Source organism: Lissotriton helveticus, chromosome 8 (assembly GCF_964261635.1).
Source record: "Lissotriton helveticus chromosome 8, aLisHel1.1, whole genome shotgun sequence".
Classification (NCBI taxonomy): Eukaryota; Metazoa; Chordata; class Amphibia; order Caudata; family Salamandridae; genus Lissotriton; species Lissotriton helveticus.
Window position 1 is genome coordinate 187248603 of NC_136069.1, and position 22567 is coordinate 187271169.

Genomic DNA, 22567 nt, shown 5'->3' on the forward strand with positions numbered 1-22567 from the left:
CGCTTGGCCTCCATAATGGCTGTCCCAAAGAATAATGTATCCGCTCGGGACCCGTCTAAACCGCCCATAACACCCAGGAGGAGGCACATGGAGTCATGAGGTACATGCCAGCCCAGGATGTATATGAGTTCATATTCTATCTTGTCACAGTATCTTCTAAGGCGAGGACAAGACCAGACCATGTGGTAAAGTCTGCTGGTTGCTGTCCGCAGCGAGCGCATTCGGACGAGGCACGCAGCCCTGCTCTATGCAGTTGCTCTGGGGTAAGATATGCGGTATGGAGGTAGTAGATTTAGATGAGTCAAAGCCTAGCGGAGGCTGTGACAGTTTTGGGGGCCATAAGGGCGTCCCGCCAATCCTCGTCCTCCAGGGGGCCTAGCCATCCTTCCCACTGAAGTTTAAGCGAGTCAAGTGTTGTAGGGCTGTTGTTCGTGAGGGTAAGGTGTATATGCAATACTCCACCCTTCCCCAGATTTCCCATCATGACATGCACCTCTAGTGGGCTGAATTCGGGGAGAGTGGTGCCTGTGGATATGTGCGCTTTGAGGGCATGTTGTATCTGCAGATATCTGTAAAATTGTGAGGCATGTAGGGTAAAGCGTTTGTGCAAGTCTTGGAAGGTCCTTATATGCTCTCCCACCCACACGTCGCCCAGGTGTGAAATGCTAATGTGGTCCCAATGTTTAAAGCCCTGCAACATCGCCACCTCAGCCAACCACACACCCTGCCAAAGTGGCGTTTGTTGACTCAATTTGGAATCCCATTGTGTGTGACGCAGGGCTGAGTCCCAGGCCAGGAAGACTTCCTAAGTCACCGTTGGGAGTGTTTTAGGGATGGGGCATCCAAACATGATGGCCTGGATTCGGGGGAAGCCAATGTCCCGTAGTTCGGTTCTGTAGGCCGGGTCAGACAATCCTCTGGTAAACCAGTTGTAACTAAATAATGTAGGTATAGATCCATCATGCCCATGCCCCCATCAAAGGACGGCATAAGGCATCGGGCGAGAGCCATACGTGGCCTCCCAGCTCCCCAAAGGAACCGAGTGATCATGGCATCAATCTCTTTAAACCAGCTCCGGGGATAATGGAAGGGAGTATTTTAGTTGATGTACAAGAATCGAGGGAGGATCATCATCTTAAATAGTGCCACCCTTCCGAGTGGATTAAGTGGCAGAGATTGCTAACATCAGAGGTCTTCCTGAACCTCTTTGACAAGCAGAGTAATGTTCAGGGCCCATTCTAATTCAGAGAGTAAAGTGACCCATATACCTAAATATTTAAATGATTACTGTCTAATGGGGATGTTAGTCTGGCAGTCAAAGCACTCCTTAGAGAGATGGAGGGGTACGAGAGTCAATTTTGCCGGGTTAAGCTGGAGACCAGAAACCCTTTCAAGGGCCTGGAGGGATTGAAGACATTTAGGGCCAGAGCGGGCCAGGTCCACCAAGATGAGCAGAACATCATCCGCGTATAGGGCAATTTTGTCAATGTGGTGACTCCCCCACGTCCAACCCAGGATCGAGTCGTCCGTGCGGTTGAGACATGCCAGAGGTTCCATCCCCAGCGCGAACAGGTGCGGGGAAAGGGGGCAGCCCTGTCTCGTACCTCTTCGGATTGGAAATATCTCATAGAGGGTCCCATTGATAAGTGCTCTGGCTCTAGGGTTGGAGTATAGGACCTGAACAAAGCGCCGGAACTGTTGACCCATACCAATCGCTGTCAGCACTTCCTCAAGGTAGAGCCAGTCTACAGTGTCGAAAGCTTTTTCGAAATCCACAATGAGGAGTGCTAGGTATGGGGTAAGTGTCTGGCGGTATACAAGGGCTAAGTGGAGGTGTCTCAAGCAGTGTTTGGTGCTACATGTTGGCATAAAGCCGCATTGGTCCGGGTGGATCAGTCTGCTATGGAGTGAACGCAGACGCTGAGCCAAAACTGTAGCATATATCTTGACTTCTGTGTTGATTAGGGAGATTGGCCGGTAGTCCGCACAAGCCGACAAGGGTGGTTGGGTCTTGGGAATGGCCACAATGGTCACCATGTCTGTCTCAGGGGGGAATGCTCCAACCTGCCATGTGCTGAAATAGGGTGGAGAGGTGGGGGACCAGCAGCTCCCGATAGGAAGTATTCCTGAGGGAATCCTTCTGGTCCCGGGGTTTTCTGGGACGCCAGTTGGGAGATTGCAGCACCTATTTCATCTGGGGTAAAGGGAAGATCCCGACTAGCCGCCTCCGAGTGTGTCAAGCAGGGAATGTGGACCTTCACAGGGTCTAAAAGATCTGGGAGGGACTCCTCCAATTTACGTGCCGAATATAAGCGGGCGTAATAGTCTGCAAGCGCCTGCACAATCTCAGCTGAAGTATGCTGAGTGGCTCCTGAGGAATCACAAATCTCGGGGATGATTCGATTTGCAAGGGGGTATGAGGCCAGTCTGTGTGGCAGCTTCCCGTTTTTGTCACCCCAGCCATATACCCGGGCAACAGACGAGTCCCACAGTAATTTGGCTGATTCTAGCGAGATTTGCTTGATCTCTTCGCGCAGGACTGGTAGTTGCTTGTCACAGGCAGCGTCCAGGGCTCTGGCAAGGCCAGTCTCCAGTCGGACTGCTTGCACCTCGAGGAGAGCTAAGTGACTATCCTAGAGCAGCCGTTACACCCGGAGGTGACTTTTGGCCACTCCTCGGATGGTGACCTTGCTCGCCTCCCAAACGCTACTCGTTGAAGAGACCGAGCCCAGGTTTGTAAGAAAATATTGCTGCAGTTCCTTTCCTATAGTCTTTCAGAACTCCTTGTTTTGCAGAAACCAGGCGTTCAATCTCCACATCTGGAGCAGCTTGCCAGGAGTGTCGCCTAGGTGCAGGAATAATGCTGAGTGGTCTAAGATTCCCCGGGGGAGGCTGGACAGGACGGTCACACGGTGGCAGTCGAGGCAGGCATAAAGACCATGTAAATACGCTTGTTGGTATGGTGCGCTGCTGAGGTGTGTGTGTATTGGAAGATTCAAGGGTTCCAGACCCTCCAAAGGCCTGAGGCGGTCACCCATTCAACCAATTTCTTAGCGTGGGTCGCCCTGGCAGGGGAGGCTGTGCCCGTGGTGTCAAGAGTGGGTTGCATGACCGTGTTGAAATCACCTCCCAGAATCGTCTGTCCCCAGGGCAGAGTGGAAATGATGTCAGTAAGAAGTCGCAGTGCTGGGGTGAGCATCGCAGGTGGGATATATATGGATATGAGGTTAGGGGTATTTCCTTCCAACGTCCCAGAGAGAGTCACAAATCGCCCCTGTGGGTGCCTATTAACATGAGTGGGGCAAATGGAAGGAATCTCCTTAGTAGGATGGCCACCACTATGTGAGCCTCTGTTAAAGCCCGAAAGCCACTCCCAGTCGAAGCCATAAAGTGCAAGGAAGGAACAGTGGGTTCCCAAGAGATTGGTCTCTTGAAGCAGGAGGACATTGGAAGAGTGTTGTTGAGTATATTTCAAGACTGCAGTACGTTTGATGCGATCAAGCAGTCCATTAACATTCAAGGACATGACCCAGAGAGAGTTACATCCCTGGTTTGTGTGCATCCTGTGGAGCCTGTAGTCTTAGGGAGTTACGGGGTCATAACTTGTGATGGACCCTCTGTGGGATGCAAGAGGGTGCGGCCTCCCTATTCGGTGCCCAATATGTGGGACCGCAGTGCATGTGTGGCTTCCCTGTGCTAAAGTACTGTGTGCTGTTAGAGAAAGGTAGAATAACACAAAACATATATCTAAATGTTGGATGACGGTCCAGGTCTCCCCCTTGCCATCTCCCCCGCCCTATACTTCTGGAAACTGAAGCAGCTGTCGCCCTACAAACCAGGAAAGAACAGGCTAAACTATAGCACTTAGCTTTGGAAGCTGCTTGGTGGACCTCTCCTTCAGTGTCGGATGTAAGTGCATCATTGGCAGATTTCTCTGAATTCTACAGTACAGTACTGCAGAGCACGTGTCCCAGGACTTCTGGGAGTGATGCCCCTCCATTTCCCAGTGTTGCCTCTCCAGGTGTCCTCAGATTCCTGGCCTTCGGGAGGGATCCGAGCCCGCAGCCACCAAGTCCAAAGTTCTGGGGGTTGGGTACTTTACATGGACGAACCATCTGCAGACCTATTCCACTGCCGAGGTTGGGAACATGGAGGACTGGTGGTATTTCCTGCTTTTTGGGTGGTTGAACCCGGCGATCTGGATTCTTCTTTACAGCCCCTACGTCCCCAGCGTGATTGTGTGCGGCTCCTGCCCTGCTTGGGGGACGGAGGTTGGGAGGTTTGGGCATCAGAGTGTAGAGGTGGAGAGTTCGAATGAGCCCCGAGGGGTCGCTCCTTGGTCAACCAAGTCCAAGCAGCCTGTGGGGAGTCGAAGAATTGCGCTTTGCCTTGGAAGATGACGTGGAGGCGGGCCAGGAAGCGCAATTTCTGTTTGACTTCTGTGTAGGAGTGCTGCTGGGTCTGCACCTCTTTGGTACAGTACAGAAACACCATTATGGTGTGATTCTGAAATTTCAGGATAACCAGAGCCCGTGCCTCCCGTTGGACTGCGCCTCAATCTTCCGGGCTATTATACAGCAGTGTGGGGCTCCGGGCAGTGGTCTGGGTGCAAGAGATCGATGGGCCCTTTCAACGGCTAACCATGCCGACAATGTGTCTTTAGGCATCCAGGATGAAATCCATGTTTCGATGAAGGTGGTCATTTGACCCTATTTGATCCCTTCTGGAAATCCCACCAGGCGGAGGTTATTGCGACGTGATCGTTTTTTGGCGTCCTCAGCTCTCCTGTGTAGTTCCTTGGTGTGGGTCTGCAGGTGAGCCACTTGCTTTTGCAATTGGTGGACATCGCCCTCCACCTTGGAGAAGCGTGACCTCGATTCTCAGATGCAGGCCATGGCATTACGCAAGTCTTGCCAGATGAGGGACATTTCGACTCGAACTCCACCAATTTTTCCCTACACCGAGGTCTGGGACGTGTTGATCACCTGCAGGATTGCGGCTAGATCTTTACCGGGTAGAGACAGGCTGCCCATCGCCCCCTCCCCAACTGTGGTGAATTTTTACATTTTCATTTGTGTTTGGGTGGTAGAGGATTTAAGGCCTCGGTCCTTCCCCATGGCCAGGAGTGGAGAGGTCTCCAGCAGGGTCAGTGTCAGGGAGTATCTAGCCCCGACCTATTCAATTAGGGACTGTCCATCGCCCCAGCTTCCACGTGCTGCGGCTGGGTAAATGAGCCTCACAACTCATGTTGGAAGGTCCATGAATAATGGAGTCTCTGGGGCATGCGAGTGTGCAGCTGATCCGGGAGGTCGTGCATGCGACTTCCCAGGCTCAAGAACGTCCCCACCGAGGGCGAGTGAATATGTCTGAGGGCCCAAGTAAGAAGCGGAGCCCCGGTGCACCGGGATGTCAAGCCTGCAGGTCAGAGGCATTAATCAAAGCAGCGTGTCCGGAGTCCAGGCCACCCTCCACAACAGGGTCTAGCCGGAAGCGGGAGATCCCAGGGTTCCAACGTGTGCCACAGCTCCGGCACGTGGGGGAATGGTCCACCACCTCTCCTCAAAGCCAGCCGGCAGGCTCCCGCATACCCAGGGTCCAGGGTGCAATGCTGCGTCTCATGCATTCATATTTAATCACCCCGATGGTCTTGCCGTCACAAGTGGCAAAAGCAGGAGTCCCAATGGCCCTCTAAGCGGGTGTGTAAGAGTTGCCACCCCGGGTGCCCCAGCGGGCCAAGGCTTAGATCATGGGTGCAACGCGGGGTGTCACCAATCAGGGGGTCCTAGCCCTTGCCACCCGGAGAAGGATAATGGTGGGATTCAAGCTAGGGCATTCTTACGAGTTCGTGGTCAGGGAGGTCCCCGCAGCAGGATCTGGAGGTGGGAGCAGGGGAGGAGAGACGCAGGAGCCTGGGCTGAAGTGTCCACTCCCAGGCCGCTGTGCAGTGCATCCACACGTCGCAGGCCCAAGGAGGCCTGGCGGGCCGAGTCTTTCAGGGCTGCACTCATGGGGGACAATCACTTGGATCCGCCCCCCCAGTGGTCTAAAGGTCTGTTCCCACACTGTGGCAGCCACCAAGGGTAGAAAGAGGGGGGCACTTACCGCCAGTCCGAGGATCCGGCAAGCCACAGAATCAATCGCTCCGGGCAGGTGCAGCGCAGGTCTCTCGGAGCTGCACCACCTCGGCGTAGGTTCCCTAGCCTCTGGTGCATACTGCGGGCTCCGCACTGGGTGCGATCTCCAGGCAGGTCGCTGCCTGCCTCCGGACGCGCCCCCTCACCATCAGTTCGAATGTGCAGACTGAACGGGCATGGGTTGCTGCGCCGGTCTGGAGGGAGGGCCGGGCAGAAGGCCAAAGTCAGACCAGTGCAACGGCAGTCCCACATGGGGGAGACTAACGCTGAGCGTCTTCCGAGGATCAGGGAGTCCAATGTCAGGCTGCGCCCCACTGGGACTCGGTGGGTCCCCGGTGGACGATCTCGAGCCTCCCCTGAGGTCTTCAGGGATGGGCCGGGTCTGCCATTTTGCAGAGACGCACTGCAGACCCTGGGTGGAAGAAACGGCTCTGGTAAGACGTCCCAGGCTCTGAAGCCCCCTCTGGGCAATGGCGCTGCATCCTGGGAAGGAGCTGTCATTGTGCCAGTCGAAAAGTAAGTCACTGATGGCAGTGGATCTCGGAATGGATGACGGAGGTGTCCGGAGCACTCTTACAGTGCGACCGTCTTTCTTGACGCTTCAAGCCAAGGACTAAATGTTTATAGTTTTAAGTAAAAAAGTGCCAATGACATCCAATGGTTGAGGTAGAACAGGACCTAGGCGAGGTTTGTGATGCCAAGTACCTGGGCTGCGCTTGGCTGACTCGAACCAAGCTTCTGAGGGATAATAAAAGATAGGCTTATTCCATATGCCCTGTTGTTTTTATTGCCTATATACTGATGTATTTTTATAGATTTTATTGCATATTTTTTATTACAATTTTAGATGTGTACACATATTCGTTCTATGGAGCAAAGGTACTGTCTTTTAAAATGGTATTGCCTTTTAAAATGATGAATTTGGACTATACATGCTTTTATGATACTTTTATCGAATAAAGTACTTACAACCAACCACATTAGTCATGTTCATCCTGGTCAAAGATTTTAAATTCTGCCTTTTGTCTTTTAAGTCCCAATTCACCACAGGAGTAGACTTCTAAAGCCCCCCAAGCCTTCAGGGGAGGTAATTAGTGACTCACAGAGCGGCTGACAGAGACCAACTGTCACTGGTCAACTCAGCAGTTGAAGGAAAGGGCTCTTCTAGCTTGTTGTGTCCCTGTAGATTTAACAGGTCAGACTTATGATCCTTGGAGTCCACTTCTTTGACCTGGGTACAACAGAGAAAACAGGTACAGGCTTTCAGGCTTTTCACAGGTCTCAGACAGCAGGTTCAGTCCTCTTATGTTCTTCCACAGGATCATTAAGTGTTCTGAAGTGGGTGCCTGGACAACCATATTTACACCTGGCACAAGTTAATGGGTGGGAATGACCCCTGAGGACACCCTAACCAATGGGATAAAGGTTCTCGGGGCTAAGCCTACCCACTTTGGCCCTTTTCAAGATGGCTCAAGTCTTTGACAACACTAAAATTGGACTCCAAGGGCTTGTGGGGGTGTATTTTGGTAAGCCTTGTGTCCTCCAACATTAAACACTAAAATCCAGTTTTAGGCCGACCTTGTACTCCCCACAAACTCAGAGACAAATGTCTGGTAGAACAAAAGCTGGGTACTCAGCAAGCAGACAGTGGATACACACAAAGGGCCTGATTTAGATCTGGGCAGACAGGTTACTCCATCACAATGGTGATGGATATTCCGTCTGTCGAAATGTAAATCCCATAGGATAAAATGGGATTTACATTTCCGGTGGAATAGATATCCATGAATGTTGTGACAGAGTATCCCATTCGCCGAGATCGAAATCAGGCTCAAAGTGTTTTGGCTATCTGTTTCACTCATTTGAAATGTGCCCCAAATGTTATATGTAACACCGTAAGAGGCCTGTCAAGCAGGTCTTGACACCAGCAGTTCCCTCCACTAGGATGTCAACAAGATGCCCACTGTGAGGGGAGCTGGTCTGCTTGAGGGGCAAAAAAAGGGTGCAGGTATGAGTGTTAGATAACATTTCGTGTGACGGGAGAGGCCTCTTTGAAGTGCACCAAAGAGCTAGGCACTACACTCAGGCCATCCTGTCATGGGGAGGGCAACACCTCTTCACACCCAAGGCCCATTGCTCCTGTCCTGGGAGCAGTTCACAACTCCCAATGGGGGAGCCCTCATGATCTAGGTGACAGTTGGAATTCACAGAAAGGCCTGAGAAGTTTGGGGCAGGGAGCAGGTACATTTTCTTTAATTGTGAGAGAAAATTGGACTTTACCAATTGGAATGTGTTTAGCTATGAAAAAGAGTCCTTTAAATATTTTTCTAGCTACTACCAAACCAAAACTATCATTATAAGTTGTAATAATGTCATCCAGTGCTTTCACATGGAAGCAGCCAGCCTTGCCACAGTGAAAATAGCTTTTAGGCTTTTTCACTGCAAGGACGTGTGGGAAACTAAACTTTTACATGTCCTACTTTTAAGCCCCATGGACTCTGCCGTATGGGTGATAAAGTCTACTTAGGGGTGACATTAACATTTAAAAGTAAAGCGACGGGTCACATTTGCAGTTTAAAAGTGCACAGCCAGGCTACAATTCTAAACCTGGAGACATGCATTACAGTGCTACTGCAGTGCACTGGTAGCATTTAATTTACAGGCCATGGGTACCATATACATAGGGACTTACAGGCAAATGAACTAAACCAACCAGGAGTATACCAATCATACTATATTGAAAAGAGGAGCACATTACTTTACCACTGGTTAACAGCTAGCAAAAACTAGGGTTCAGTGATAAAAAGGCAAAAATAAAGCAGGGTTATCCTGCAGAAAGGCCACATTTCCAACAGTGAGGATAATGGTATTGTCAGTCACTTATGACCAGTTTCCACATTTATTACCACTATATAGACCATATCTCAATAGCTGTAGATTTTTAGGTGATAGCTGCATGCTTCAGCTGTCTTGGGACTGATCACTTGGAGAGGGGTGGGTTTATCAGGTAAATCAAGTGAGTAGCAATTGTTGGGAAATATTCCTGTCCCTGCAAGTGTCTGAATCATAACCCATAGTTCAGGGTGCTGAAAGTAATGGAGTGTTCCAGCAGGACCTCTCCTGGTGCATCACTGTCGACCAGGATTATTGTAGAAATCCTTCCTAGATTTACCTCTTAATATGTGATCATTGTCACAGCAGGACTAGGTTGTTTTATACCGGATACTCTCTTCCCTGCAGACAACTCTGGAAGGCCTGGCTGGATACTGTTTACATTTGCTGAGAACAATCCACAGGGCTCTGAAAGCGAGATTGTTTTTCTCCGCTTTAGGGAGGCAAGTACGAGTCATAAAGTTTCTACTTCAACGAGTGGATCAGAAAAGCATACTCATTTCCATGGTAGGAATGGTCTGTGGTCATTCATATTCGTTTTTATAAATCAAAAGAGAGAGTGAGGGTGTTTCCACAACTATGTGAGGTGGGAACTCCTGGTCCCCTATATAATTTACAACAACAAATGGAGGAGTACCCCCTATTGGACTCACAGAGAGAACTCTGTTAACAGAGCTTATAGCTCTGAGAAGCACAGCGTGCCCCAACTTTACGTAGGACAAGGCATGTCCTTTTAAAAGACCCCACACTCACCAACCTTGTTGGCGACATGCTTCATCATCGGGGTCCCACCCCGAAGGCCGAGTGCCAACAGGGTGTGCTGCGACACCTGACTGCAGTGGCGCGGGTTACTTTTTTCTTTTATATGTGCAATAATTACAAGGTGATGTGTGAGTTAAAAAGGAGCCAAAACTACTCACTACAAGACTTTATTCTTGAGTGCTTGGTCCCCCATGAAAACAATTGTGGCACCTATGCCTAATTAAGTAGGCTGCGGTGTCTCAGACGTGTAGTGTGTTTAAAAATAGCGAAGTGTGCTATGTGAATTGTTAGAAAAGAGAAAAAATATGGTCTACATGTTTCAACCTTGAAGGCAATTGTAAGGTTTTCTTCAGGACCAGTGGTTTTTGACCTGGGTGGTGCGCACACGCTAAGGCGCGCCCTGCCCTCAGTCAAGTTTTAGGAACCACTTGTCTGCTTTGCCAGGGCTGCCTTTGCCAGTCTCTAGATCTACTTTTCGTTCCATGGTCATAGGTATAACCCACCTGTTTCCAGTGGTCTTCTTGAGGATGGTGCCAGTTCCAGGATGGGACATATTGATGTAAGTTCATTGGCGAATAGAAGAAAGAAAGGTGTTGGGCATCTATTCCACCTTTTTTCTCTAGTGAGGGCCATGAGCAGATGTGCTCCACGGTAGAGGGATCTCTGCATGTTACTATAATACTGTCTCCACGAATCGACTTAGGTGCTTCACCTACCCATACTACTCTACGAACTGAAGAGATCCCTCCGGAATGATGGGGTTCTAGTGGCCTATTAATACTTAGCCACTGCATGACCTTATTTTTGAGTGTTAATCAAAAAGGAGGGAGAGTGATCAATTGATCAACGGACACTAGTTACCACTTTTGAGGGTGGAAGGTCCAGTTACAGCATGTGCCCGTAATTAGTATATCGGATTCAACAAGAGAGGTACTGAACTGTTCCTACAAGGAGGGGGAGGTTAAGTAAAAACTGGCGTGACCGGAGGTGTAAATAGTACACCTTGGGGCATCCATTTTGTTGGATGTATTTGCCTCACACACCCCGAAGGATGTCATGCTTCATCATCGGCGGTTGCTCCTCGTCGGGGGCGGTGTTTGAGTTGTCTGCTGTTTTAAATAATTGTTTTTAAATTCTGTACCTACCCACCGACATAGTCTTAGTGTGTGTGCACCCCACACTGCACGCAGAAACCACTTGGCATGTACAGGTTGTGTTTAATTCCCAACACCGCCCCAAGCATGCCATACTATGTTCACATTCTGGCGCTGACCCTCCCTGCTGTTAATGAGAAAAGTACTATTAATGCTTATCTCCTTTCTTTCTCATGATCCAGGCATAGGAGTTTCCACAGAGGTAAAAAATACCCACACCACATACATGACACTGGCATGTTATTGAGTTCCTTTATTATAATTTTTCACTTCTTTAAGGTCCTGATGAATCGCAGGAGATTTACCCAATTGCGAGAAACATGTTGACCATTTGTTCTTCTTAGCTCGACAAGGGTCACTCTACCTAACGAGGTGACACCAAGCGAGCTTGTTTTCACGATTTTAATTGTAGTAGGGGGACCACCAGAATAAAATATTTTCCGGCACCCCTTGCTGCATTTTAACTATCACACCAGGCTCACCTGCTCTCTCGCCCACACACCCGCACTTCACCATAGGGCAGTTGGATACAAAAGATCTCCGCCAAAGTGCCCCTCTTTGAGGTGTGCCCGTCGGGGATTGCACCGCCCCCCCGACGAGGAGCAACCGCCGATGATGAAGCATGACATCCTTCGGGGTGTGTGAGGCAAATACATCCAACAAAATGGATGCCCCAAGGTGTACTATTTACACCTCCGGTCACGCCAGTTTTTACTTAACCTCCCCCTCCTTGTAGGAACAGTTCAGTACCTCTCTTGTTGAATCCGATATACTTATTTTTGAGTGACCAGGCAGTTTCTGACATACCTTCCGCTAGTTCAGGTACACCAGTGAGAATGATTGTGTATGGGGTAGCCTCTGGCGGCAGATTAACTGGACGCCTGACTCCTGGTGCCTTTTTTGGGGTCTTTTTAGGTAGCAGGTGAGGTAGGACCGTTGTTTTGGGAGGTATGGACGTCGGTTTGGTTGTAATTTGGCTTGCTGTTGCGTTCCCTGGTGTGATCCCTGTTATTCCTGATTTTATCAAGCCTGTACTGGGCGTATGTTGAGGCAGCTCCGTGGCTATTTTGGCCTTTTGTGCCCTAAGCGTTGCGTTTTGTAGATTTTGAGTTGGGACATTTTGTTTAGGATTGTGAGAGGGTGGAATGATCGGGATTGGTTGTTTTATTACTACAGGTGGTTGTGAAAGGAGAGGTGTTTTTGAGGGCTGTGTAACGTTTCTCGACCCTTGCCTAACAGAATGTGGGTTTGTATGGGTGTGCGGAAGATAAAATTGCCAATTGGGCTTCCAGATTCCGTATGCTTAATTGTATGGGCTTTAGCTGCTGGGATAGAAGATCTTTAATTGAGGTTAGTATATGAGATGTGGTTTTACAGATTTTGCAGGGGTTATCTATATCCTCAGTGAGGGTAGTAGGGAGTGAGAGGTTGATTTCTATTGGAGTTGTCGTTGTTTGTTGTGTGAGTTGTGTTGACTGGTTAAATTGCTCCCTCCCGGGGTCCCTCTCATGGCCTGTGGGGATGATGATCAAGTCTGCAGCGTTGTCAAGGGGGTTCGTGCTACCTTTTTTAGAAATGGCTCCTTCCCTTACTCCACGAAGATAAATATCTATATTAGTATCAGCCCCTTCGAGTGTTTGACAGGCTAATAGGTCGGGAGTTGCCTCTAGGTCGTCTGGTGATGGAGGTTCAGACTCAAACTGAGTTACAGATAAATCAACAGTGCAAGGGACTGTGTTGATGTCAGGATTGGTCACACTCACGGGAAGGGAAGGGATAGGTAGTGATTGTTGGATAGGTAGTGATTGCTGGATAGGGGAGGCTGCAGTTGCTAAAAGGCCCAAGGACGAGCGTTTTGCGTTCATAAGGTCTAGTGACACTCTTCGTTCAAGAAGGGAGATGCTGTGATCTATTACCTCGGTGGTCCGTGAGATAAATTGGTCTATCGGCCCAGTTAGTTGGGCTACAGCCAGGGCGGTTTTGGATTTGTTTTTAGTGTTGCTTCTGGTTTTGATAGGCATGATTGACATGTGGAGCAAACCTGTGGGCTCTGGGATGAAGAGAGATTTAGCTGTGAGGACCAAGGGGGGTGGCCCGGACCGGACTCTACCGGTCACTAACGGGCAACAACGGGCCCGGGCTGCGACCCGCGCATGTCCCGCGATGCGCGTTAGTAGCGTTGCTTCAGTTCCTGTTTGATGGAAGGGGCGCGTCACTGGGAGGGGGCGCGGCTCACACGGGAAGAGGACCCAATACTTACATTACGCACGTATACATGTTGACAGTGTCTAATTAAGTAAGGACATAATTACAATGTGTAGTTAATTAGGGTGATTCTTGCTAAATTGGGTGTTTTGACAGCATTCTGGAATGAAAGGAGCCACGAGATTGAGTGCAACTTCACAGGAAGAGTTGGAATCTGTAAATACAAAGATTGACATGTAGATTCAACACAAAGGCGTTTTTGGGGTAGCTATGATGATTTGTTTGTTGTCATGCCTAAAGTAAACCCTATTTCACTCTACTCTCTTCCCAGTATCTTATCTTACAATGACGTAGGACATTACAATATAATTTAATGTGCATTGGAGAGAAGGCAAGACGTTGTACAGTCCCCCGCCCAACCCCATAAGCCCATATGGAGGAGAGTCTGTATTAAGGAAGAGAGAGGAGAAAAGAAATTGTAGCAGATGTACTTCTTAGAAGCTATGAACACACCTCATCTCATGTGCATGCAATTCTGGTAAAGTCCTGGTTATATTAATGAATCACATACCTACTATGAATCTCAAATGGACCTCCAAAACGTATATAATCTCACCAATTAAAATCACACTGTTTGAACATCTGCCATACGTATTTATTTACAAATATGTACAAATATACAGTGTATTAAAAAAATAATTCAGTACAAAAGTACTTGATATATGTTGTTAACAATCATTTCTTTTCTGGATTTGAACATAAGGAAAAGGTGAATTATGAACTAAACTGTTGCCGGTTTGGTTATAATGAAATCTGCTGCCATCAGAATGCACTAAAATCATAATCATTTGCATCTTTTACTCTCAATGAAAGCACATGGTGCACATTGACATTTGTTGTGAGGTGTTTGTAGTGGTTTTGATCCCGAATTTATCAGTCTGCTCTAAACCACCCAGATATTACTTAGGGTGGAACTAGAGAATAGATTTAAAGCTGTGCGTTTTTATTGATTTGCAAGTGATTGATTTTATGGAGAAAGATTATTAGAAATTGATGCGTGGGATAATCTGATATTTTCATGTTCTTTAGTATCTTTGTTGTTCTCGGCACATGTATGATACACTGCCACCCAATATTCCAAGGTAAAGGGATCTAATTTGATTGCTTTTCTCGAAAATTCCGTTATTTACTAAAACAAACATTTTATTGCAGAGGCATAGTTGTCCTCCAAGTTCTCCTCTCATGAGAGCTGCAAGTTCCCTGTCTGACATCACTTAAGTCACACAAAATAATTGCCTGAAATGACCAGAAAAAGATAAAGGGTGACCGATGGAAGTGAGCAAGGACTTGAAATGTTTATTTTCTTTAAAAAATACATCTGTAGAGAAGAAAAACGCCAGAAATAAAAATAATTATCCCGTTTTATATGATATGCTTGGAAAGGGATAGGGTCGGCGACGGGATGCTCAACCAGCAGGCTTTTGACCCTGAAATAGAGGGGAAGGGTTTGCGTAAATTGTCCCACGTGCACTGACTCTGCCTCATCTCCATCAGCGTTTAGACGCAGGCCCTGCTGGGAACTCTCTATCAGCATTAAAGCCAGTCCTTCTCTGAGCCAAGATATCCAGCACAAAATGATGGTATTAACATGCTCCAGAAAATCCCTAAACCCTTTTTACAAAGAGTTAGTGGGTGGCTAGGCGAAAGAGGTTGCCCAAAAGCACCGTTGTTAACGATTTCATGTGGACACTTTTCACCTTTTGTTTCACAAGGCCTTAAAAACATGGATCTTCAATCTTAATTGCTAGGCCCTTTTCTGTGCTTCCTCCCGCTCTATCTGTAGTGCCTTGATGCCCTTGGGCAAAGTTCGCACTCTATAAGACTAATATTCATTCATTCATTCATTCAGGGTCAGTTATGCATTTCAGCTGGTGTGCAACAACACACAAGGGTTCTAATCGCAGCTGTCTCTAACTTCAGTCCTGGTTTGCACTGCTTATTGCAAAACTGACATAAATTGGGCCATGATACAGAAAGAGGAAAAAGTGGTTCTAAACTACAATTGGACATTAATACTACCAGCAGGAAAATCATGCCTTTTACCGTCTATAAAGTTTTGGCAACAGAAAAAGGTTGTTTCCAATACTCAGCTAATGGTACTAATGTCCACTCTCTTGTATAAGGAAGAGACTCTTGATAAAGGTTATGTGTTGGGCTAGGGACTTTATCGGGTTTCCAATACTCCGCTGATGGTATTAATGCCACTCCCTTGCATAATGAGGAGGCTAGTAGTATAAGGTAGGTGTTGGGCCAGATAAAGCAGCAGGCATCCATGAGACTTTTGAACCACTTCCTCTAATCGAGGGTCAACTGATATCGGGGTGGCCAGGAATGATGTAAAGATTATCATACATCCCCGGGCGAAGTAGAATTTGCCTCCTGCAATGCTTTCAAAAAATCTGAAAAAATATTCAGGCTTTATCAAATGATTTTGAACTGCTGCCCTCAGAGTGGCATGCTTATTTTATTTATTTATGTATTTATTTTTCTAGCCACCAGTCACAGCTTGCTGATACTTCAGAATGCCTAAAAATAGGGGGAGATAGCAAGGATACCAAACAGGGAACATTCTCTGCACCCAAGCTTACTGTATTTCAGTTATCCAGTGGAAGAGTTATCCAGTGGAAGAGTAGAGGTGTTCCTTAAAAAAGGTCAAAATAGGCAAATGAACTATCCCATGCGGTAATCAGAAGTTACACAGCTTGGTAATCTTCGGTTAGTTTGTATCCTGGGATCTGTTCATAATCTGACCGCCAGTCCACGCAGGAAAACCCTGATAGCACAGGAGTGAGAACGGAGTGGGGAAGCGAGGGCAGCAGCGGTAGAGTTAAAAGAAGTGAAAAAATACAGAGTGGAGTGGAGAAGAAAAGCTAGAATACTAGGGGTGATTAGGGCATTTTGTGTGGAACAAAAGACCTGAAACAAGAGACACTGATATGGATCAACCCCTGTGAAAGGCAGGATAAAGACTGAAGAACACCCGGACTTACTCGTGAAACTTTTCAAAAGTGCGGAAACACAAAAGTAAATTGATTATAGAAACATAACATCGGAACTGCTGACCCAAATGAGCTGAATCTTGCTCTATGCATCTGCATCAACAACTATATTAGTTCACTCCGTGAAATACGGGTAATTACATACTTTAATGCTATTCCCCATTATCAAAGACAGTTACAAACTCTAACCTTCGCAGTACAATTCATCCAGTAGCACATCAACTGATCTTAGCTTAGTGCACCGCAAGCCAAAATTGTCTCTGAGGTAGTCCAATTTTTACCCTCAATGAGGGATACATGGCCAAAAAGCTCTGTTACTGTGTCAAGGCTTCTTTTTGGTAAATGTCCAGTTCTTACATTCAGCATTTCATAATGTGGTTAGCCTGCTTTGGTGCATACCGATATTTGGTGGATAAGCATATGGAGGTCAAAAGAAAGCGTGATTTATTCAGGATCGAACAGTTTGGTTATGCAGCAAAGCTGGTATTACAACTCAGGTCGCATGAACCACATACAACAATTCTGCCACTAGGCCACAGGTCTTCTTTTTTCCTTCTTGTATTGCAATACTGAGCATTTTTCCAAGATTCTCAAAACGTTTGATTCTCTCAGTTTAAAATTTTACTGTATTAATTTAAAATAAATAATCAAAAAAAGAGTTATGGGCTCCATATCTACATCCAACATTGTCATTTTTGGGGGACCTGCCTTCCGTTCACATATCCAACAGTAACAAATCCGCAATATCTGGTCCATTTGTTCGATGAGGGGAAGCAGGAAGGCACAGTTCGTGGTTATCGGTCCTTTTCACCAGGAAGGCCCATTTAAGTGATTGGCTTAAGCTCCTAATGGTTTGGAAACTTGAATACAAAATACGTCTGAAAACCAACAATGTGAGCACTTGTGTGCGTGTTCTGTTTTCACATTAGAGGTGATGGTGTTTTTTAAGTCATTGGAACTCGTTTTTAGGCACTGGAAGCTTCTGCCCCTGAGATGTCCTGAGAACTCTATTCCTGGCCAATTCAACGGAGTCGTCAATTCTGGGCCAATGCAATTGAGAAGACAGTAGAATGGGTTATTAGCCTTCTTCTTGAAACCGTTTCTGGTTGTCTGTGTGTGCTGCTTCTTGTTCCGTGGTGTCCTGTGCATGCTGACCCATGCGGTTGTTCAAGTCTCTGTAGTAGCTATAAAACTGCTCTTCGGCCTCGTAGTCCTCCTCATCCTCAGTGTCAGTGTCATCGTTGTAGAAATGAATGGTAGCTTGTACCGGAAAACTCGACAGCACCTTCTCTCCCGTGTTCCGCAGGTACTCCTGGCACTTCGACTTGGGCATGTAGAGCCTACCAAAAACAAACATCAACATTTTAAAAGGGGGCACCTTAAAATAATTTATTTCAGATATTGTGTTTGATTCACAACATTCATTGTTAGTGTAGGGTCAAAAATAATGCCCCATTTCCTGATTCTCCTTGGAGCTCAACTGCAGAATAAATAATGCAATTTCCATGTAGAATTTCTACGGCACACAAAAATGTGGGTTACCTTATCAAAGTTATTCTAAATCAGGGACACAAAGGAAAATGTCAAACATAAAGCCAATATGTCTGGTTTGTAATTGAGTCCCTTCTAAAAAATTAAAAACTGTTTGCTGCAGTGAAAAAACAAAACCATAAAAATGTATTGCTTCCAGTATACAATGCTTCTTGGAGATGACGAATGCAGGGCCAGATGTAGCAAAGGGTTTCTCCCTTTTTGTGTCTATGGGAAAAAGTGTTAGCACGTATGGATCTTTATTTGGGGTGGCGTGGATCAGACTACTTCTGAGATGTAAAATAGTCCTTCATGCATTGTGAGCACTCTCTAGGGCCAGAATAATGCACGAAGCAGCCAATTGGACATAATGTGTATTTTAAAAATTGGTAACAAAACGCTTTCAAGAAGCTGCGCTGTCAACCCCACCTTATTAAAAAACAAGCACTGGCGTTGCCAATAGGTCTCGCAGTAGGAAAGTTGGAGCTATTACAATTGCAAATAACAATGCCTTTTATTTTTGTTTTAAAAACCAAAACATAAATAAGGGCATTGCCATTTACAATGACCATAGCTCAAACTCACTTAAATGCGAGACATATTGCATTGCAAATGATTGTCTTTTATTTCATATGGGAAACAGTTCCACTGGTATTACTGAAAATACTCGTCCCTTTCTTCTGCAGGCCCATGTTTCACCTCTTTTATGGCCGTCCTATTTTGTCTATATTATTATACTTAATGCATGCCACTTCTGTTAGTGTGATTTGCTCAGGGAGTGTCTTAGGGGCACTACATATGAATCCTCTTAGCTATTGCAGCTCATGGACGGGGTCCTCACCTTTGTAACTCTGTAGACCCACTCGACAGTTATGCAAGCTCTTATTTACTTGTCGCCATTACCGGCCTCTCCTATCAGCTTGTACTGTTCAGTCCGGCTACATTTCCGGTGACTGCATTCGAAGTTTATACCATTTTTGTGCCCCTTCCAGAGCACCAATTTAATTCTTCAGTATGCGCAATACCAGCAAAATCAACATAAAAAATTTAATGAATTGAACAGTGCATATTTAAATATTCATATTATTACATCTAGTAAACTATAACCTCCTCTTTCAGAGCTATAATATATTTTCGAGCTGCGGGCCCCGTACTGTAATAGAACTGTCATGAGTCTGCAGGAATTTGTGACCGAGATTGCACTGCCAATGCCGGCGCAGAGCGGATGTCCGCCGTCCCTCGGAGTGTGTGCGGTGCCCCCTCCCCGGCACTGTCGCGCCGTCAGCCAGTTTGTCAGTCAGCTGGTGGCTCGCTGAGGCGCTGCGCGAGCGCCTGCACATCACCTCGCGCTCAAGGAAGGCCGGGGACTGTCCTGTCTGCTGCCTCACCACGCGCCGACGCCCGCGCATGACTGCCGCTTTTATGCCAGATAATGTACACCGCGGAATCCTGCCTACTCGCTCGTCTTCGCTGTATAAACTCCTTTCCTGCTGGAATAGGCAGAAACAGCAGTTTTCTTTGCAAGCTCTTATTGGGCTGTGTCATTGCATATTTCACAGTGTTTTCTATTTCCGAACACTTGCGCTGTATTGGCAGGAAGTTATAATTAAAACAAATATTTGGAAGGAGGGAAGGCTGTCAAAGATTAAGAGTTAGGAAAGGGGTGGCCACAAACCGCTTATTTGAAGAAAAAAGTGAGAAGGAACAACAAGAACTGTGTGCAAACAGAAGAAGGTCCCCTTGTCTCTAGCTACCCGCCCCCAGCTCCCCGATGATAATTGCAGCAGGCGCAGGGGTGCTTCTAGTCGGAAGAGAGGGAGGTAGAGAGAGGGAAAATAAGAGAGGGTGAATGGATTTAGAGAGAGAGATTGAGCGAGGAGATTGAAGAACAGCAGTGGTCTGTGCTGATAATTCACTTGAGATGGTCGTCAGGAGCCAAATACGTTTTCACTCGATAGTTACTGCATTGGGCTGAAGTGTGTTGTTTATGCTGTCATAACAGATGTACTTCTAATGGGAATTCTCAGTAGAAGCTTTAATTTTGTATCAATAATTCAGGCCCTGTGGTCTTAGGTTCTGTTTCCATGAAATGAGCCGTAACTACAAGCACGTGAAGCGCCGCGCTTGCCAAGTGCTATGTGGAACATGAGGGCTACACTACATCATGCAGCAGTTAACATTGGCCCTCATATTTTTACATTCCTACTGTGGCAACCGATCCGGCTGATGAGAAATGTTTCACTGGTTCGTTCGATGATTCGCTTCTTGGCAATTGGTGTATTTAATAAAAAATGTATTGTTGGGCTAATGCAGTTCTCATGACTTAATGTTATTTGGTAATGGTCGCTTTATTTTTCGTTTCCCATATGAATTAAGCTGCAATGTGAACAAGACGGAGGGAAGGCAGAGAAGGGGAGGGGGGAGGAGAAATGCGACACGGCGGGCATGGGAGGGGGCCGAGCTGCAAAGAGGGTGTGAAGCAGCAGGGGCCTGGGGGAAGCTGGCTGGGGAGGGAGAGAGATTGAGCGAGGAGATTGAAGAACAGCAGTGGTCTGTGCTGATAATTCACTTGAGATGGTCGTCAGGAGCCAAATACATTTTCACTCGATAGTTACTGCATTGGGCTGAAGTGTGTTGTTTATGCTGTCATAACAGATGTACTTCTAATGAGAATTCTCGCTAGAAGCTTTAATTTTGTATCAATAATTCAGGCCCTGTGGTCTTAGGTTCTGTTTCCATGAAATGAGCCGTAACTACAAGCACGTGAAGCGCCGCGCTTGCCAAGTGCTATGTGGAACATGAGGGCTACACTACATCATGCAGCAGTTAACATTGGCCCTCATATTTTTACATTCCTACTGTGGCAACCGATCCGGCTGATGAGAAATCTTTCACTGGTTCGTTCGATGGTTCACTTCTTGGCAATTGGTGTATTTAATAAAAACTGTATTGTTGGGCTAATGCAGTTCTCATGACTTAATGTTATTTGGTAATGGTCGCTTTATTTTTCGTTTCCCATATGAATTAAGCTGCAATGTGAACAAGACGGAGGGAAGGCAGAGAAGGGGAGGGGGGAGGAGAAATGCGACACGGCGGGCATGGGAGGGGGCCGAGCTGCAAAGAGGGTGTGAAGCAGCAGGGGCCTGGGGGAAGCTGGCTGGGGAGGGAGAGAGATTGAGCGAGGAGATTGAAGAACAGCAGTGGTCTGTGCTGATAATTCACTTGAGATGGTCGTCAGGAGCCAAATACGTTTTCACTCGATAGTTACTGCATCGGGCTGAAGTGTGTTGTTTATGCTGTCATAACAGATGTACTTCTAATGGGAATTCTCGCTAGAAGCTTTAAGATGTAGAGATCAAGATGTAGAAGATAAATTGTGCGTATATTTGAAGACTAAGAGTTCGGAGTGTGGAAACAGCACTTATGTTGGCTCGGAAACACATTCCGTTTGAATGACTGAGCAGACTAGTTAGGTAACACGGGGAAACTGAATGTATAAAAAAAAGAAGAACTGAGGAGACATCGCAGACAATGAAAGCCTTCATAGTAAAAATGACTGAGCAGACTAGTTAGGTAACACGGGGAAACTGAATGTAAGGCCGGCCTGCGGCCGGCCAAGGCAGTGCTGGGAGGGGGGCTGCGCACCAACTGAAGTGCTCTGGTTGCACGGCCTGCGGTCGTGTGAAGTGATAAGCCTTTGAAGTATGTCACGGCGCCTGAGGGGAGAGCAGAGAGAAGAGAAGGCTAGACCTAAAAAAAAAATAAGACGGACAGGCATGCTGTGACGGAGGTGTGAGAGGTCTGGCAGGGAACAGATGGCCTGGCCGTGAAGCAGGGGGCGGTGCAGCGCTGGGGAAGCCTGTGGGAGGGTGATTGATGCCTTTGATGTGGGGAGGGAGGAGAGCCTTTTGCGAGCCTTGTGCAGGAGAAATGCTGCCGATGCGCGTGCTTGTTTAATCACGTGATTCACGTGAACTTAAAGAAAACCGCGGCTGAAAGCCCGTGGTTTGAGGAGGATTTTGCCGACATGAATTCTCGCTCCGCTCAATGCGCTTGCGCGCATTGATAGGTCACGAGAGCTAAAAAAGAGGCACAGGAGAATGAAAAGAGTCCTTTACCCAGGATCACACAGTTTAATCCCACATAGGAAGCAGGACTAGTACTGTGGTTTCCTGGTTTAAAAAAAATCAAAAGATTCATCCACCAGAACACATCACTACATTGCAGACAGTAGATCACACCAAGTGCTTGCCGCACCTAGCATTTAAACAAGAGATAGGACCCCAAGCCCACTTCCTTAATCATCAAACCACCATCTCCTCTTCCCCAAAAAGCAAGGATCAACAACAGACTAATCTCTTAAAGAAACAACTATGGAAATGTGGATAACTATCTTCGGGCAGAACAGATTCCATCTCGTAAATGTCTTTGTTCCCAGCTTCAGACTGTTTCTTCTCTCCTCCCCTCCCTCGTGGAGCCCTTTACTTACAGCCAGATTACCTCTCCTCTTCCCCAAATCTCCCTTCCCACTCTGGTTCCAACAGGAGCAGCTTTCGATGGCCGGGGCCACGGCTTCTAAGTTAATGCCCGCTTTCTTCTTTACATTCCAATCATATACACATACAAGCATCAACAAAAACTTAACAAAACATTTACTGGCTGATCATTAAAATATAAAAGTAGCTTGGGAAAATAAAAACAGAAAAATACAAAAGAAAGGAAAACAAATGAAAGTGAAGAAAGGTTGCAGTCCATAACAATAAGAGTTCAATGTGGGATTGCAGAAAATATGTTTACAATCAGCAGACCACCACTGGCCTGGCAATGTTGT

The 22567-nt window shown here is 47.0% G+C and overlaps 1 protein-coding gene across 1 annotated transcript in view; it reads right to left on the reverse strand.

Moving 5' to 3' along the window:
* Window positions 1-13780: 13780 nt before the first annotated feature.
* The window catches only part of RIPPLY3 (ripply transcriptional repressor 3), a 33303-nt gene continuing 24516 nt past the window's right edge, over window positions 13781-22567 (reverse strand). Inside the window, exon 4 of the mRNA XM_078656872.1 lies at window positions 13781-17546. Within this exon, the coding sequence (XP_078512998.1) occupies window positions 17285-17546 (262 nt within the window). The 3' untranslated portion in view covers window positions 13781-17284. The remainder of the gene's footprint in view (window positions 17547-22567) is intronic.